The 18,197-nt window shown below is 40.7% G+C and overlaps 2 protein-coding genes across 2 annotated transcripts; both read left to right on the top strand.

Annotated features, from left to right (window-relative positions):
• The first annotated feature begins 116 nt into the window (after nucleotides 1–116).
• Nucleotides 117–1,853, top strand: nono (non-POU domain containing, octamer-binding). Its single transcript, XM_056375674.1, has one exon. The coding sequence runs from the start codon at nucleotides 245–247 to the stop codon at nucleotides 1,568–1,570; it is 1,326 nt and encodes a 441-aa protein (XP_056231649.1). The 5' UTR covers nucleotides 117–244; the 3' UTR covers nucleotides 1,571–1,853.
• Nucleotides 1,854–6,713: 4,860 nt separating this feature from the next.
• npc1l1 (NPC1-like 1) lies at nucleotides 6,714–17,791 on the top strand. The gene is made up of 21 exons (XM_056376454.1): nucleotides 6,714–6,892; nucleotides 8,466–8,627; nucleotides 8,789–9,700; nucleotides 10,025–10,318; nucleotides 10,410–10,633; nucleotides 10,749–10,849; nucleotides 10,949–11,121; nucleotides 11,456–11,584; nucleotides 12,247–12,429; nucleotides 12,530–12,644; nucleotides 12,827–13,092; nucleotides 13,261–13,350; nucleotides 13,443–13,633; nucleotides 14,958–15,085; nucleotides 15,203–15,332; nucleotides 15,417–15,472; nucleotides 15,568–15,718; nucleotides 15,850–16,081; nucleotides 16,501–16,614; nucleotides 16,771–16,933; nucleotides 17,029–17,791. Exons 1-21 carry the CDS (start codon nucleotides 6,851–6,853, stop codon nucleotides 17,247–17,249), a joined length of 4,077 nt encoding a protein of 1,358 aa, XP_056232429.1. The 5' UTR covers nucleotides 6,714–6,850; the 3' UTR covers nucleotides 17,250–17,791.
• The last annotated feature ends 406 nt before the right edge of the window (nucleotides 17,792–18,197 follow it).

The following is an 18,197-nucleotide window of genomic DNA, read 5'->3' as shown; positions in this document are numbered from 1 at the left end:
CGTGAATGATATAACATTAAAAAAAAAAATAGACCAGTCTATTTTGTTATTTTTCTCGCACCGTCGCACAGAGACTACGTCACGAAGTAATATACGTACGTCGCACAGAGGTGAAGTCACAATAGCGTCGCGGCAGCACGCAGCCTCGCCATTTTCGCAGCTCTTTGTGCGCCACTGTCTGCTAAGAGTTTGCGTCTTTTTATTGAGCGGTTCATCGACTCGGGTTTGAATTCTGTTGCCAAAAATGCAAGGAAACAAAGGCCCCCAGCAGAACCACGGCCTCAACCGCCCGGGTGACCAGAAAAAACCCGGAGGAACAAACACCAACGGCCAGCAACCTGAGCCGAGCGAGCATACCAACATCAATGAGGCCTTAACCCTAGACCTGCACAGCTTCAGGAAACCCGGGGAGAAGACCTTCACACAGCGAAGCAGGCTGTTTGTAGGAAACCTCCCAACTGGAGTAACCGAGGAGGAAATCGAGAAGCTGTTCTCCAAGTACGGGAAGGCCAGTGAGATCTTTGTCAACAAGGAAAGAGGCTTCGGCTTCATCCGGCTGGAGACCAGGATCATAGCAGAGATCGCCAGAGCCGAGCTGGATGATACTCTGTTCAGAGGCAGACCCATACGGGTGAGGTTTGCAACACACGGTGCTGCTTTATCTGTGAAGAATTTGCCAGAGTTTGTGTCCAACGAGCTGCTGGAGGAGGCCTTCGCTGTGTTTGGTCAGATAGAAAGAGCTGTGGTCATAGTGGATGACAGAGGGAGGCCTACAGGGAAAGGAATAGTGGAGTACACCTCAAAGCCAGCTGCAAGAAAAGCTCTGGATAAGTGCAGTGATGGTGCTTATCTTCTCACAGCTTTTCCTCGCCCTGTTACAGTGGAACCTATGGATCAGATGGATGAAGAGGAGGGACTGTCAGAAAAGATCATAAACAAAAACCAGCAATATCACAAAGAGCGTGAGCAGCCACCTCGATTTGCTCAGCCAGGCTCCTTTGAGTACGAGTATGCCATGCGCTGGAAAGCCCTGATGGAGATGGAGAAGCAGCAGTACGAAATGGTGGACCGCAACATGAAAGAGGCTCAGGAGAAGCTGGAGGCTGAGATGGAGGCGGCCAGACACGAGCATCAGGTGATGCTGATGAGGCAGGACCTGCTGAGGAGGCAGGAGGAGCTGCGGAGGATGGAGGAGCTCCACAGTCAGGAGGTGCAGAAGAGGAAACAGGCTGAGCTCCGACAGGAGGAGGAACGCCGGAGGAGAGAAGAGGAGATGAGGATGCGCAACGAAGAGATGATAAAGAGGCAGCAGGAGGGCTTCAGAGGCAACTTCTCTGAAAATAGGGAGCAAGACATAAGGATGCATATGGCCGGCCATGGGATGCCCATGAACAGGAACTCTCTGGGTGGTAATTCTGGTCCTGCTGGTGCTTCTGGCATGGCTGCTGAGAATGCTTCAATGATGCCGGGGCCGGGAAACAACAACATGACCGGAGGAGGTCAGGGTGGCTTCCCCAGAGGCCTTCCTGGGCCTGGAGACTATGGACCTAATAAGCAACGCAGATTTTGAATCACATCTAATTTTTTTCCATTTTCATACTCACTGTATTTTGAAGTTCAGGTAGTGAGCATTACTTTTGAACTTTGAAAACTGTTGCATGTGTTTTTTTTTTTTTTTTTTTACTTTTTATTTGTACTTTTGAATTATGTTTTAGTACTAAAATGTCCAAACTCTCCAAATGAGCCATGTGTTTTACATTATTTCTCACATTAATGTATTTTTCATAGGGATAGGAAATGTTTTTGTCCTGGATATGTTAACTTTTCTGGAATAAATTCGTGATTCCCTAAAATATTTTTGTTTTATTCAGAATAGACAGATACTCATGATCTCTAAATGTCTTTCAAAGCAGCGTTGAGCCAAATATTTCACCAACTCTGTTAGCTCAGTTTATTCATAAAACTGACTAAATCAAGACATTTTTTTCTCCATGATGGTTTCACATGGTGTGTTTCTCTCTTCAGTCAGCGCTCCATCACTGTTCTCAATTGGATTCATGTTGCTGATTCGAATATTGATTTTAATTAATAGAGTGGCAAGGACCTAAAACCTGATTCCAAGGCAGCACATAATGTCACCTAAGAAATTATCTCAGTAGGGTCGGTAAATACGGTGCAGAAATTCATGAAAAGTAAAGTGTAAACAATTCAAACTCATGTCTTGTTTGAAGCTGTAGTTATACTTTGCTTTTCAACACAGCTGCAGCTAATGAAGCGAACCTGGAAGTCTGAATAGGGAAAGTTAATAAGCATAATTTGACAGTAATGTTGGGGTTATTATTGTCAATACCTGCTGATGTGAGTAGCTAAAATTCAGGCCTTTTTTGTAGCTGCTGTGATACATTTGTGAAAAGGTTCAGTTGGCTACACAGTGATGTCTCTTCCATTCACATCTTATGATATTTCACAGCAGGAAAGAACAGGTGTAGTTAATATTGATAATGGCTGTAATATATTAAGAGGTGTATGTTATGGCTCACTGGGACCCAATGGAACAGAGCCATAATTCATGTTTTTAATGACACCTGAGCCACCGCCCTGTAACGCTCCCTGGTTTTTATTGACGACTGACTCCTTGTGAAATTCACTAACTGCCGTACTAGACAGACAGTGACTCATTCTCCATCTAACCCAAGAGGATCAATGAATGAAAAATAAAGCTCATGCCCACACAGAGGGCAGTGACACCTGCATATCTACACAGTGACAACAACCACTGCATACAAGAACATTGTCCTGAAATGTCACAACTCACTGTGACTGGCCCAGATTAATGAGACAAAGAGAAGAGGGTGGACCCTTATATCCAACTTAAAGAACAGGATGGATTAGGCTCTCCTTCAAAATAATACAGGTAGTGTCATATAAGCTGTCAGTCATGCAGAGGGAAGCTAGAGTTTCATGTACACCTCTGTGACTTGCTTAATTTACCCATTACACTTCAAAGGTCAAAGTTCATCAATCGCAGAAGGGAAAAACACAAGTATTTAGTTTCTGATTTCAGTACAGATCCATTGCCATGTCAGCTGTCCATCACGTACATCAGGCTTTCGTGTTTGAGTTTCATGAGGAGACCCCTCCCCCATCCAGTGACCTGTCGAGATGAAACCCAAATAAAAAATACCATGCAGAGAAAGTCTGGTTTGTAAACAAGGGCTAAGCTGATGGAAGCGGACTGAAACTTTTGGCTTGCATAATAACTAAACAGTTGCAGCATGCTTGTGTCAGACTAGTGCAGTTAAAAGACTCAGGTTATGTGATCATATTCTGTGTTGTGAAGGAGCATCAACAGTTTCACATGAATGATTTCGAGTCACTAGTGGTTGAGCTTCTGCTCAGTACAAACCAAACTTCTATACAAAAAGCTGAAGGATGAGATAAAGTCAGGGTTGTGTTAGTGTGAAATAGAAAATCAAAAGCAGTAGCTTATAGTTGATCGTCTTGAATATCAAAACATCCAGCTGTTAAATGCTGTGTCACCCTCCCTATTATGACAGACAGCCTGATGGTAATTGCAGATATTTAAGGCTCCTCCTATCTCCATCACGCCAAGGGTTTATATCCAATCAGGCAGGTTCCAGCTGATAGCCAAGATCTTTCTGAGGAAACTATCCTTCACCCGTGCTGGAGTCCAAAAAGTCAAGATAATCAGCTTGCTCCACTACCCAGCCAGCACAATAAATAATCGTTGACAAGGACTCAGTCATAAAGAGGGAAAAGTGTGTGTTATCTGGAGGTGAGATCAGCAAAAATGGTTTAGATAGGTACTTTTCAAACTATCTGCACCTAGGAGGTGAGACAGCAAGACATTTTTCTACAGCTCTCTTTGTGCAAGGTGTGTCTTTAATTTTATCAATCATGAATCTGAGGCTTTCGAGCCCCCACCCATGAAAAGCCTGATGATTTAGCAGATTTAACATGTAGAATCATGTATGCACAACTGCTTTATAATCAAAAACGTGTATGATTATATAGAAATAATACATGTAAGACTAAATAGATTTGACCATGCAGCATAGTATTGTCAATGTTTGTAATCAGTGTAGATAAAGATTTTTTTTTTTTTCTACCTGCCAGGATCTCTGCAGATAAATTAGTATAGTTTGTATAATATTAAGTCTTGTGTTTGAATCTGTGTTTCTAATTGCACTCACATTCATCCTTTATGTAATTTGAAAGGAGAAAATGCTAAGTAGTATATGCACATAACATTTAACTGGTCATATTTCTGTCCCATTATCAAATAGTACAGTTATAACATACAAATATGCATTGCAATAGAAGTAAAAATCAATTTTTTCTAACAAATAAAGATGTCATAATTATGTGATGGCCTCATGTTGCACTTGGTCTAGGTACATGAATTTAATTGAGTAATAACATCATGAGTTTAGTTTCATGAACCTATAATATGCTTTCCATTAACCTTAATCTAATTACTTATTCTAATTATTCTATTCAATTTTTTGTTTATTTTCTCACTAATAACAATAAAAACTGTGCTTGTGTCTGCTATTCATCCAGCATTCCTTGAAACTCTTGAAAACCCAGTAAAGGATTTGGACTGTGCTCAAAATCTTATCTTGAAATACTTCAGCAACAGTTATCAAATTGTATTTTTTTGATTTGTTTTATACTCAGTCCACTTTGATGAAGATTTAATTACAGCAAGACAACAGGAACAACAATAGGAAGTCCTCTTTCAACTAAAAAAAAATACATCATGAAAAACAGAGCAACCGAAATGACCATAGCATTAAATTCCTATTTCTCTGAACAAAAATGTGACATTATCAGGGTCAACATAACAAATACAGTATTTATGCTGTTTTTACATGCTGTCAGAGAAATATGGATTTAATGCTGTGCTTATTTTTGTTGCTCTGTTTTTAGTCCTGTTTGTATCTGCAAGGCTTTCACATTGTATTCATCAGTCTGGTCTCCTGTCAATGTGTCAAACATCTGTATTTCCTTTATCAGATCATTCAGGTGAGTGGTTCAACATAAAAGGTTTTCCCTCATACACTTTTTCATACTTGTGTCCTTTTTTGTAGGAACAACTGGTGCTCAGTTTAAAAAAGGTGAATTACCATCATTACTTAAAAATATTACAGTATGCATCTAATAATCTAATAAAGCACTGCACCCCTTACAGAAGTTGTGACCCTTGTGTTGTTTTACAGTACATGTTGCTTTTGTGCGTTGAAGAGAGCTGACGTCTAAATTGTTTGCAGAAAACACAGTCTGTTATTTTTGAAGTTGTTCTTCATTCTTGATACCAAAATGTGTGAATAATTTTTTTTTTTTTACCAAAAAGATCATCGTGTGATTTTACAAAAATATTGTTTATTTCACATTTAAAACTATATCATATACATTAATATTAAATTGAAGTCCTGGCTGTCTAATCTAATTAGCCTGTGATATCCTGTCCTAGGATATCTTAATGTAGATCCAAACCTAGAATATGATCCTGGCATATTCTTTCAGACATAGAGAAACTTACTGAATTTTAGCTAATATAAAAATTTTGTTATGAACGGCCCTTTTATAGCCTAGAGTATGTGCAGATAGGCACTCATAAAGAACAGGTGCCAGAACACGCTGTAACTCTCAAGGTTATGTAAAGATGATAAAACAAGAGGGAATATAATAGTTAAGACATGAAGACAAACAAAATATTATTTATTTATAGAAGAGCAGGGTAAAATACCTTGAATACACCTTTCAGATGAATGAAGCTTGCTCATATTATCATTTCAGTTGTGCACAGTCACTGTTAGGGTACTTTCTCCTAGTGCAAATTGATAAACGATAGATAAATAGATACTCGTGCTGATAAACCACATGATTTTACCTCTGGATTTGAATATTGTGAACCGCAGAGTATAGCAGTTTTTGGTGTTACAAAATTCTGTATGTTGCCGTAACTTATCAGTATATGAAAGAACAAAGAACATCACATTATCTGCCCCATTTCTTCTTGTCTTTCTTACCATCTCTGTTTATCACAAATTCAAATGCCCATGCACCTTCGCCCTGATGGCTCCGATGCTCTGATGATCCTGTTGAGCCTTTGCTGTCAGGCTTTATCTCGGCTCTGACCTTGAAATGCGATTAGATGGTAGGAAGTGATCCAGGAGGTGATTAGTCATGTTGTCTTGGCATGACAGTCTGCTACCATCTACATTATCGGAATGAAATTAGTCAGGGACATTAGCAGATAGTCTCTCTAGTAGTATACTCTACTTTACACATTTGTGGCATAAACTGCCCTAACAACAATAAAAAAAAACATCATATTTGCTGCTGGCTTTGATCAGATTTATGTGATCCAGGGCAACCAATCCCAATATGTTCATCTGTCTTTAACAGAAACGCCAACGAGACACACATAAATGAAGAACTGGGTGTGGTGGTTGTTATGGATCTTCTTGTAGTTTCTGCCTTCTGCTTTGGATATCCCCGGCAACCCTATCAGTCTCTCCTTTGTTAATTATCAGACAGAGAAATTGATCAACCGTAGCTGTGATAGGCCAGCCACCACATCAGACCAGATAAGAAAAGTGAGACATCACTGGAGTGGTGACGTTGGGCAAGTCATGATTTTTTCTCATTCCCCAACCCTACCACTGTACCACTGGACAGGCAGACACACGATAGAAGAGAGAGGACTTCAATACCACAGAGCACCTCTGTCACCGTCTTACTTTGTCTAATGTATCTTCCAACAGGACAACACTGATTGATATACACTTCATTTTGCTGTACCTTAGGACCCTCAGGAATCATGGTGTATGTCACAGCTCTAATCGCTTTTCTGACTTGTATGGTAAGTTGGTCTGGTCATTTTTCTTTGTTAGGGAACTCTTACCTGATAGTTCTGTAACAGTGTACTGTAATATGTATATACTGCACCCTTTCACCTAACCTCACATTGCTTCGTTCTCATACTCCAGTAAAATACTTAAAAACCTTAAAACTAGAAAAAACTTTATAAGTCTTTACAAGGATATGATCTGTGACCAGGGTTGAAAAGTAGAGGAATACGTACAATTGCTTTTGTTATTTCAATACTAAATAAATGTAATCACTCACAGATAATATCATGGTTAAACTGTAATTATTCATCCAAATGTTGGTAATTACAAAAGGACTAGAATTTGTTTTGACAGTCAAGAAGCATAAATGTCAAAGCAAAAACAATATTCCAGTGCTTTGCCACACCTTAGTATCCAAAGTCAACGTTATAGGGAAGTGTTCATACAGGAAGTAAAGACCCCAAAATGTGTCAGATAAAGCATGTTCTGTGGGTTTAAGTTCAAAGTTACAGAAGATGTTAAATGCCTAAATAAAAAGCCAATATTCCAATTGCACGTATATTACAATATATATTACAATGTGTGTTGTATTTCACTTTATTTGCTTGCTTTGTGTTTATTTAGGCATTTTACATCTCCCATTCAAAATGTTCTAATGAAATAATACAAATTATATTTGAGTTAAATAATGAAATGTAACCTGGTATTGATCTTTTAAAAATGACAATGCAATGAAAATGGTTTTGGTTGATGTCTAAAGCGTGAACATGACATATAATGTAAATCATACTCAGATTAATGAATGCACACTGTCATAAATTATAAATTGTACATTTTACTTAAAATAAATAATAAAAAGAAATAATTTAATTTAGTACATGTTCCAAGAGTCTACATTGTGGTTGGCTGACCATTTTTCTTCTTAAAGTTTAAGTAATTTTATTTATAGATTACATTTGAACAATTGCCAACCATAGTGATTTGGATGGATGTTACATGGATGTTAAAAAATAAAGCTAAAATAAAAAGTTGGGGTTTAAGTCTAGTTTTAAAATATCAATGGAAGGGGAAGGCCTGGAGGTGAGAGCAAACAGTTGTCCATTTATTTTACTAGTTTAAATGTGTAATTAATTAATTATTAATTATTTTTTGGATATTGTAATCAACCTTGAACATATTTGAAATTGAACATTTTATTGTCCTTGCAAGGTGACATTAAGTAGCTGACATAGCAGGACACCGTGCAGCTATTAAGTTGTTATGACTATGATTAATACGTTTATGGGTTATTACATTAAGGTCTTAAGAGACGTACTGATGGTGAACTAAACAAACTTAATCAAATGTTGTTGCAGCTTTTTTTTTTTTTTTTAAATATCATCCTAAACCTTTTATTTATGGTAATTACAGTGTGTTAACTATACATATGTAGATAGATACAAAGTAAGGCCAAAACACTATACATAATATACATCAAAATGACATGTAAAGAGCTTGTTAGCAGAAACAGCATTTAAATGTTTCGTCCTTTTTTCTAGTTGTCACCAGTGTGCTTAACATTTAACATATCTGTCTTCAACACAGGTGCTGTCGGAGGCCCAACACCAGCCTGGCTACTGCTCTTTCTATGATGAGTGTGGTCGTAACCCGTCGGTAGGAGAGTCCCTCATTCCTCCTATTGTCCCTTGTCTCAACTACAGCCGTGCCCGAGCAGTCACAGGACAACACTACAGGAAACTTAAACAGGTCTGTTTACACTGCTTAATGTTTAACTGAAGTGGTAACAAGAATTAATAAAAGCATTGTAGAGTAGGACTATTCTTAGTCTTCGTCATCTATTCTTGGAAAATTATTTTATGTATTCAGTTCATTGTTTTTGAGTAAAATAGCGCCTGTTCTCGCTGCAGGTGTGTCCCATTCTGGACCGTGGTGAGGGCAACACGTTCGCCTGCTGTTCCCTCAAACAGCTGTCATCCCTGGAAATGAGTCTGACCCTGTCCAAGGCTTTGCTGGTCCGCTGCCCCTCCTGCGCTGAGAACTTTGCCCACCTGCACTGCATCAACACCTGCAGCCCCAACCAGAGCCAGACGGTAAAAGTCACGGAGGTCATGAACATCACCTCCAATAACAGGACAAGGGAGGCCGTGGTTGGTTACCAGGCATTCCTCAGCACCACCTTTACAGATGCCTCCTTCCAGTCTTGTAAAAATGTCAGGATCCCCGCCACAGGAGGCTTTGCCATCGCCACTATGTGTGGTCGGTATGGCGCCAAGCTGTGCAACCCCCAGCGCTGGTATGACTTCCAGGGAGACTCCAGTAATGGCCTGGCTCCTCTGGACATCGACTTCAAGCTGGTAAAAGAGGGAGACACTGAGGGAGTACCAGAGGGTGTGATTCCCTACAATGGACGTGCTCTGAAGTGTAACGAGACCACACCATCAGGAGGTCAAGTCTGCTCCTGCCAGGACTGCCAAGAGTCGTGTCCGAGTGTGCCACCTCTACCGCTGCCCCCCAGCCCCTTCAGCCTGTTCGGGACAGACGGCTTCCTTGTGGTTTCTATCATCTTACTCTGTCTCCTGATATTTGCCTTCCTGTTTTACATCTCTGTCTGTTGCGTGTTGAAGTCTAAGAAAAGAGAGGATGAAGAGAAAGGAAAGAGGAAGAAGAAAGGCAAAGACCAGAACAGTAATGATGTGACTCAGCAGGTTGTTGATCCATCAGAGGTGACGTGGGCTGACAAGAACAGCCTGGCAGCTCAAGCTTTCCTGAGCTCAGAGTTTCAGCGTTGGGGAACCCTCATGGCCACTTATCCTCTAACGGTAAGTATTTTCAACCAGCAAAAGTAGAGTACATGACAGCAGGTACTTCCTATTGTTTTACTTGACGAGTTAAAAGCCACTGTGTGTAGAATTTCTGACTTTGTTGTATGAAACAGACGCACTGATAAGAACAGTCTGAAAGCCGAGTTCACAAACTTCACTGGCATTGTCTCATTTTTCTACAAAAAATAACCATCTGAATAATTTAAAACATAAACATCTTCAAATTGTACACACACTGACTTTAAAAGGTTGTCAGCCAGATGAAGAAGATACAGTACGTCTCAATGGTTAACATTTTATCTTATTTCATCTTCATTCAAGGTGCTTCTGCTGTCGGCTGGAGTCGTGGTTGCTTTCTCTGCTGGCCTCAAATCCATTGAGCTCACCACCGACCCGGTGGAGCTGTGGTCTGCTACCAACAGCCGGGCGCGCCTGGAGAAAGACTTCCATGACACACACTTCGACCCCTTCTTCAGGACGAACCAGCTGATCTTGACAGCTCCACAAAGAAAAGGCCACATTTATGATTCTTTGTTGTTCGGACCACAGAACTTCAGTGGGCTTTTATCGAAGGATCTCGTCATTGAGCTGCTGGAGCTCCAGACACGAATACGGGTAAAGAGCCCAGAATCAGAGCTGACAGTTGACAATGTTTGCAAATTCTCATGATATTGTTTTGTCACACTGATGCCTCTTGTTTTGTTAGGACATCGAGTTCTGGTCAGAGGATCTGAAGCGCACTGCAAGTCTGAAGGATGTTTGCTTCGCACCGCTGAATCCATCCAACCCCTCCCTGACCGACTGTGCAGTCAACAGTTTGCCACAGTACTTCCAGAACAGCGTGGACAACATTAACGCTAAGGTGAACATGACAGAGCTGGGAGTGACCAAAGAGGTGGACTGGAGAGACCACTTGATCTACTGCCTCAAGTAAGGATTCATAAAACATCATTTCAAATCAAACAAAAAAAAAAAAAACCCACAGTGATCTGCAGTTTCTCAGTGACTTAAACATAACTTTGTTCTTCTTCCCTCTCTTCTCAAGCTCTCCCCTGTCCTTCAAAGACATCACTGATTTAGATATGAGCTGCATGGCCGACTATGGAGCTCCAGTCTTCCCCTTTCTGGCTGTGGGAGGCTATGAGGGTGAGTCACTTTCAGCATCATCTTTTACATCTTTCACAATACCTGTACAATCAACACAAAAAGGCACTAACTCGCTTGAACGTGTCTTGCTGTTCCCAGATGATGACTACACCAACGCCGAGGCTTTCATCTTGACCTTCTCCCTTAACAACTTTGCTCGCGGCAACCCCAAGTTTAAAGTGGCCATGCAGTGGGAGAAAGAGTTTCTTAAAATTGTCCAAGAGTACAAGAACAGCCCTGACGCCAATTTCACCTTTGCATACATGGCAGAGGTACAGTAAACTACCAGAACTGACAGAACACATCATTCATGTTTCACATTGTAGAAAATGTTCATTTTCCCTGGTAGCCTAGGATGTAAGACCCTGACTATGTAATCTTGTCTCTGGGTTGAGCCTTTCCAGGGACCTTTGTTGCTATTAGGAGCAAAAATGCTCAAAAAAAAATAAAATAAATAATAATCAGTGACATGCTGATAAAGACCTGCAGTCACAGCTTCTCCAAGGGGCGGGTTAAATTCTCACCTCCTTTTCTTTCTTGTCACTATATCTTAACTCTTAAGCCCCTAATCCTTGACTTCTCTCTCCCCCCTGGGTTTGTCCACAGAGGTCACTGGAGGATGAGATTAATCGGACCACAGCAGAGGATATCCCCATCTTTATGATCAGCTATGCTGTAATCTTTGTTTACATTGCTGTCGCACTAGGGGAGTACTCTTCATGGAAACGCATACTGGTAAGACTTCACACACAGTAATGTCTACCTGAATAATGACACAGTATCTCACATCGCTAAAGTTTTTTAGCCACACAAAAGGGATTGTCAGTCCACCACTTTGGTCCGAATATCTCAACAACTATTCCCAGATGATGAATCACAATGACTTTCGTTATCCTCTGACTTTTCCTCTGGCACCACCCGCAGGTTGACATTTGTGGTTTTAAGTTAAATGTATTGACAGCTACACTCGAAATTCCTCAGCTGCGCTTTGTGTTAAGGTTAGATTTGCTAATTACTCAGTGTTACCATGTTAACATGCTGATGCAGTCTCACAGAGGTAATTAGCATGACTTTAGACTATTAGTCTTGTTAAGCTGCTGTTACATAACTTTGTTTTACTTTAAAACAGAGGTGTACGACATGTGCCCGGGGTATGATAACCCTCCACCAAGAAAGTAAAATTGATGAAACAGCACTTATCACATATATGATAAGGAGAAACTGCAGTAGTATGGCTATCTCAGCTGTATAGTGCTTATCTTGACAGTGAAGTACATAAGGTTTATTGGCCATGAAGTTGTACATTTAGAAGGGACAATACAGCAAAGAGATATGAGGGACAGAAAAGGTTCACTAAGTTGAATTTACATCTGGAGTCTTATCTCTGTGCCCTCAAGGTGGACTCCAAGTTCCTGGTGGGTCTGGGTGGGATCCTGGTGGTCGCCTGTTCCGTCCTGGCTTCCATGGGCTTCTACTCCTGGATCGGCATCCCCTCTTCACTGGTCATCCTGCAGGTCGTGCCCTTCCTGGTGCTCGCTGTAGGAGCTGACAACATCTTCATCTTTGTTCTGGAGTACCAGGTTTGTATATTTGTGTGCACCGTGAGTGTATAATATTAATCATTCTCAAAGATATGGACATCATTTTTAGTGATGTTGCCTAACTCTTCCTTCCTTCCAGAGAGATGTACGGAGGCCTGGAGAGAAGAGAGAGGAGCAGATTGGTCGTGTCCTCGGAAACGTAGCTCCCAGCATGCTCCTGTGCAGTCTCTCTGAGTCTGTCTGCTTCTTTCTAGGTAGGGACATTAATTATATTTTTTAGTCTTTAATAAAAACTACATGAACAAAGTGCAGCAGGTGGCACTGACATATTAAAAGGCTTCACTTCAGTCCAATTCTGTGTAAATACAGTGTGTAGGAAGGGACCACTGAGCTTCCATACAATGTGTTAACTTCTAACCCTGTTCTGCTACCCAAGGGGCCCTGTCCACCATGCCAGCAGTCAAGTCCTTTGCTCTGTACGCTGCTCTGGCTGTGCTCATGGACTTCATCCTCCAGATGACGGCCTTTGTGGCACTGTTGTCCTTGGATGCCCGGCGCCAAGACAACAACCGCTGTGAACTGCTCTGTTGCGTTAAAGTGTCAACCCAGCGTCCCAACAAGCCAAACGAGGGTTTTCTGCTGCCTTTCATGAGAAAATACTACGCCCCTGTCCTACTGCACCGCTACACCAGGATCATAGTGGTAAAGCTAGTAGCATTTCAGCTATAACTTAAGACAGATTGACAGTTATTCTCAACCTGTGACCTCTGAGGTGCCTAGAATAAAATAAAACCCGAAGTTAGAGAGTCATACTTTCTTGTGTTTTAACTGGATATTTGTTGAATAAGTTCTGTCATGTGTTCTCTCCAGATGTTGGTTTTCATCTTCATGCTCTGTGGATCCCTGTTCCTCATGTTTAATGTCAAAGTTGGTCTGGATCAGGAGCTGGCTATGCCTCAGGTCAGTAAGCAGTGCCTCATAAGTATAAACGAATGCCTGCACGCTTTCTTTTTCAAAGTAACCTTACAAACATTATTCTGCTCTTGGTGCAGGGCTCTTATATGTTGGACTATTTCCATTACCTGTACAAATACTTCGAAGTCGGAGTCCCTGTTTACTTTGTAACAAAAAGGGGCTTTAACTTCACCACTGTGGAGGGCATGAATGGAGTCTGCTCCAGCGTGGGCTGTGATCAGTTCTCACTAACTCAGAAGATCCAGTACGCCACCAATTACCCTGAAAGGTGAGTCAGCGAGTTAACTTTTTATGATCTGGACAGGAGAAAATGTAGAAAGTGTTGCTGCTCAACTCTGCATCAACCAGCTCCTCAGTCAGAGGAGTGAAGAGAGATTTTCTGTCTTTGTTTTTTACATCATCATCATTTTTCAATGACAGATCCTTGAACCTGCTGATATCACAGTAGCAACCTCTTGCATACTAGCCAATCAGATTAGTTAATGATAAACTAAGTTACATGAATGCCACAGAGCAGATAAAAGGTGCCTCTAACTGATCGTACCATGAAGAGAGAGCAAACATACAAAGTATTCACTATAATTACTGTAATTAATGGGAGCAAGTAAAAACTCCTAGTGCATTTTTCCAGTTAACTATCCCGCAGTATAGTATAAATCTTTTCCACCAAAAGATAACATAGATATATGAAATATGATTATAAAAATTAAGCTCTACTTATACATACAGTAGGAACAATGATATTACCCAGTGTTCACTGTGACATATCTGAAAACGTTGTCATCATGATATAAAGTATCTCTATCAAATAACTTGAAGGGGAACATGACCGTTGGATGGATTATAAACAACAACACAATTTTGTTTCCTTGAGATAAGCGCACTTATCATTAGTATTATCAGTAGCTTGCTGGCAAACAACTCCTTTCATAAAAGGGAAATTCGGCAGAATTTCCGCATCATATATGAAAGGGTTTAGTGAAAAAGATTTTGCTAAAATCAGTTTTTGTACAGATTTAACAAATGAGATGTATCATGTTAATCAGTGAGCTTTAAAAGGTGCTGGTGGGTGGATTCTGTGACCTTTGGACAGAGACAGGCTAGCTGTTTCCAATCTTTATGATAAGTTAAACTAACCAGCTGCTGGCTGTAGCTTCATATTTACAGCACAGGCAAGAGAGTGGCATCATACATTTGAATTGTCTCCAAATCCCATGAAAACACAATCAAACACTTGTCTGTGTGGCCCAAGCCTGGTTTAGCTTGCGTGTTGATCCACGGCTGAAATTAGTCCCCAGCAAATCCACTATTTACTTATGTTTGAGTAGTGTTTGCTAAAAAACTACAGTTCCTGGATGTTTTAGGAAATTGAGACTTTTAAGGAAATTAAGACTATATAGTGGTGACCTGATTTTAAAGATTTACATGAAGGATTTTATGTAAATATTAATGGACAGATTAATGCATTGTTGTTTTTGGTCTATTCATGAGATTTGGTTATAAGAAAAATATAGAATACCAGTAGTCCCGTCCTTTAACATGGACACTTGTATCCTGGCCTTTCTTTAACCCACTGACGATGTGATCTGTAGATCCTACTTGGCTATTCCTGCAAACTCTTGGGTGGATGATTTCATCGACTGGCTGAACCCTGGATCCAAATGTTGTCGTCTGTACACCATCGGCCCAAATAGTGGAAAGTTCTGTCCTGCAAGTCAATGTGAGAATCACTGATGCGATAACACCACATTAACACAGCTTTCTCTACTGTGAATTTTCTTATCTGATGAAAGACATTACCCTTGCTGTATTAACACACTCTGCTCCATCTCAACAGCTGGTCTTTACTGTCTACGTAAGTGTATGGCTACTCCTCCAAATGGCGTCCTCAGGCCCAGCGTGGAAAAATTCAACCGCTTCCTCCCTGACTTCCTGGGTAACAGGCCTGACCTGCAGTGCCCCAAAGGGTGTGTATCGTAGCCGCACACATACACAGAAAGACATGACAACATGAAAACAACATTCTCACTGCTTCTCTTCTCTTCTAACAGTGGTTTAGGGGCCTATGACAAGGCCGTGGTGAAAGACGAGAATGGAGAAATTATAGGTAAGTCATCTCAAAGCAGTCAAATATGTTACTGGATATTCATTTAAACAGAAATGATGATAGTGAATGAACTTTTTCCCCCCCTGTGTTCCCAGCCTCTCGGTTCATGGCTTACCACACACCTTTAACCAACTCTCAGGAGTACACTGCTGCGCTGCGGATGGCCAGAGAGCTAGCTCACAACATCACCTTGAGCATGAGGAAAATACCAGGCACCTCACCTGACTTTGAAGTATTTCCTTACACGTATGTACTTTTTATTCCCAAACTCCTTCATGTCACCCTCCCTCTACAGCGCTGGGGACGGGTAGTTTCTTATGATTATATGGAATCGGCCATTAAATCTAAGCAGCACTTTGCTTTTCTCCTTCTTCCAGGGTGACTAATGTATTTTACGAGCAGTACCTGACTATTGTGCCGGAGGGACTCTTCAACATCTCCCTGTGTCTGCTGCCCACCTTTGTGGTGTGCTGCCTGCTGCTGGGTTTGGACCTCCGCTCTGGCCTGCTCAACCTGATCACCATAATCATGATCGTCGTGGATACTGTTGGCGTCATGACACTGTGGGGCATCGATTACAACGCAGTGGCCCTCATCAATCTGGTCACGGTAAGGACACGTCTGTAATGGGGATTAAAGGGGAACTCCACCAATTTTAGAAATGAAGTTCATTTAGCCTTTGAAGACAGTTATATAAATGTCAGAATTTTATATTTTTACCATGTCCTGTAGACATGAATCTGAGATGTTATACTTTATTTTTACATATCATCACCATTATGTTTCATAGCCTCATTGTGATTTATTTACCTATATTACGTGCAGATTTATTTAACACTGTCTTATCTTTGATATGCACAAGTGAGATTATAGCCTATCCTCTCAGTGGTAATTACTGCTTATTAAAGTATTATTATAGTATGACAAACATGAGCAGAAACATTGCTTGCAGTGCTTAAACAATAATTGGGAATTCATAGATGGTCATTTCCTACTTAATGAACTTACATTCTCTGTGTGGTTTGCAGGCGGTGGGCATCTCTGTGGAGTTTGTGTCACATATGACAAGATCCTTTGCTCTCAGCACCCAGAACACACATGTGGAAAGAGCTAAGGAGGCCACAGCAAATATGGGCAGCGCGGTAAGTAAAAACAGACACTGTGAAACACTCACAAATTTAAAGAGAAAAAAATCAGGGAATTAAACATTCATTTTTAATGGCACACAGTTAATTGTATAAATATCCACATACACTAACTGCTGTGTGAGTTAAACATTTTTATTTTTTACCCTGAAGGTATTTGCCGGTGTGGCTATGACCAACTTACCAGGCATCCTTGTGCTGGCGTTTGCCAAAGCGCAGCTCATCCAGATCTTCTTCTTCCGGTTAAACCTGATCATCACTCTTCTGGGGATGGCGCATGGACTCATATTCCTCCCTGTGCTGCTCAGTTACTTTGGTATGCACTTTATTTTCTGCATAATTTTCTATGCAACCGAGGGCACCAATGAAATTGCGAAACACGGACTAAATCTACATGTTTTGTTTTCTCAGGCCCTGGTGTGAATAAGGCGGTGCTGCTGCAGCTCCAGCAGGATAAAGCAAAGGCCAACCAGGAGCTGGAGATGAGGAAACAAGCCTATGATAACCTGAACTATGAAGACAATGAGATGAAACAGGATTCAGATTTGAACTCCTCAAAGTACGTCACAGATGCCAGCACACCTTCAGAAATTATGGAAAACCAAAAGGAGGAGAGGATCGACCCTTTCTGAGCACCAGCAACAAACTGTTGATGAGCAAATACCCCTGTATCAAACTGCACAAGGATGGACACAGGAAAGAACAGATAGCAAACAAAGAGTCGGGTATTTGGCTCTTCCATATGGAAATTATTAACTTAACTATGTACCTCAATCAGAAATGGATCGGTGGGACTGTTGACAACAACACAAAGTTGTGCAATATTTCTGAGCAATGCACGAGCGGACTATTGCAATGAGAGTCAAGCTTCCTGTCTGAGCAAATGAAAAACTACACACGTCTCTTCACAAGTGTTGCCGCTGAGCAAGATTTGTTTTGAGGAATTATCTGACAGGACAGGAAGTTGACAGATGTTCTTGAATTTTGTATTTTTTTTTATTGACTGTAATTATTTTGTGTGTGAATACTTCACATTAGTACTGTTTCGAGCGATTTAAAATGACTCACACTCCAGCATTTCATAGGATAGTTTTTTCAAATGCAGTATGATGCTATTGCTGTAAAATGTGCAATCAAGTTTTTATTACGTGAATAAATATCCTTATTGAAAACATTTGGCGTGTTAGTTTTCTGTGATAGGTCTTTATGAATTTGCAAATAGTGAATGCTGGCTGTGTAGAAATATTTACTTGGTCATCATGTTTTTAATTTACTGTTTCAGTGCGCAAATCACATGCACACACTTTATTTATTCAGGAATCCAAAATTATAACTGATTTCTGTCTCCCAACGACTCACAACATTGTAGAATGCTCTCTTTAAAATTTCTGTTTTATTACATTAGGAAAAGATTTTCTTACATACTGAAGAATTAACTCCAATTTCCTCTCTTCCATCAGGTCCCAAACGCTCCTGTCTAGCATTTCAAAGGCAAGACAAGAGAGATCATTGAACCTGAAATTCTCAATGAATCTTACAATGTTATTTTTCTCTGGGTCTAGATCCCTGATTGCCTCCAG

The sequence above is a fragment of the Seriola aureovittata genome, chromosome 5 (assembly GCF_021018895.1).
Source record: "Seriola aureovittata isolate HTS-2021-v1 ecotype China chromosome 5, ASM2101889v1, whole genome shotgun sequence".
Classification (NCBI taxonomy): Eukaryota; Metazoa; Chordata; class Actinopteri; order Carangiformes; family Carangidae; genus Seriola; species Seriola aureovittata.
The sequence above is the reverse complement of the archived record's forward strand: the minus strand, read 5'-3'. Positions and strand labels throughout refer to the sequence as shown.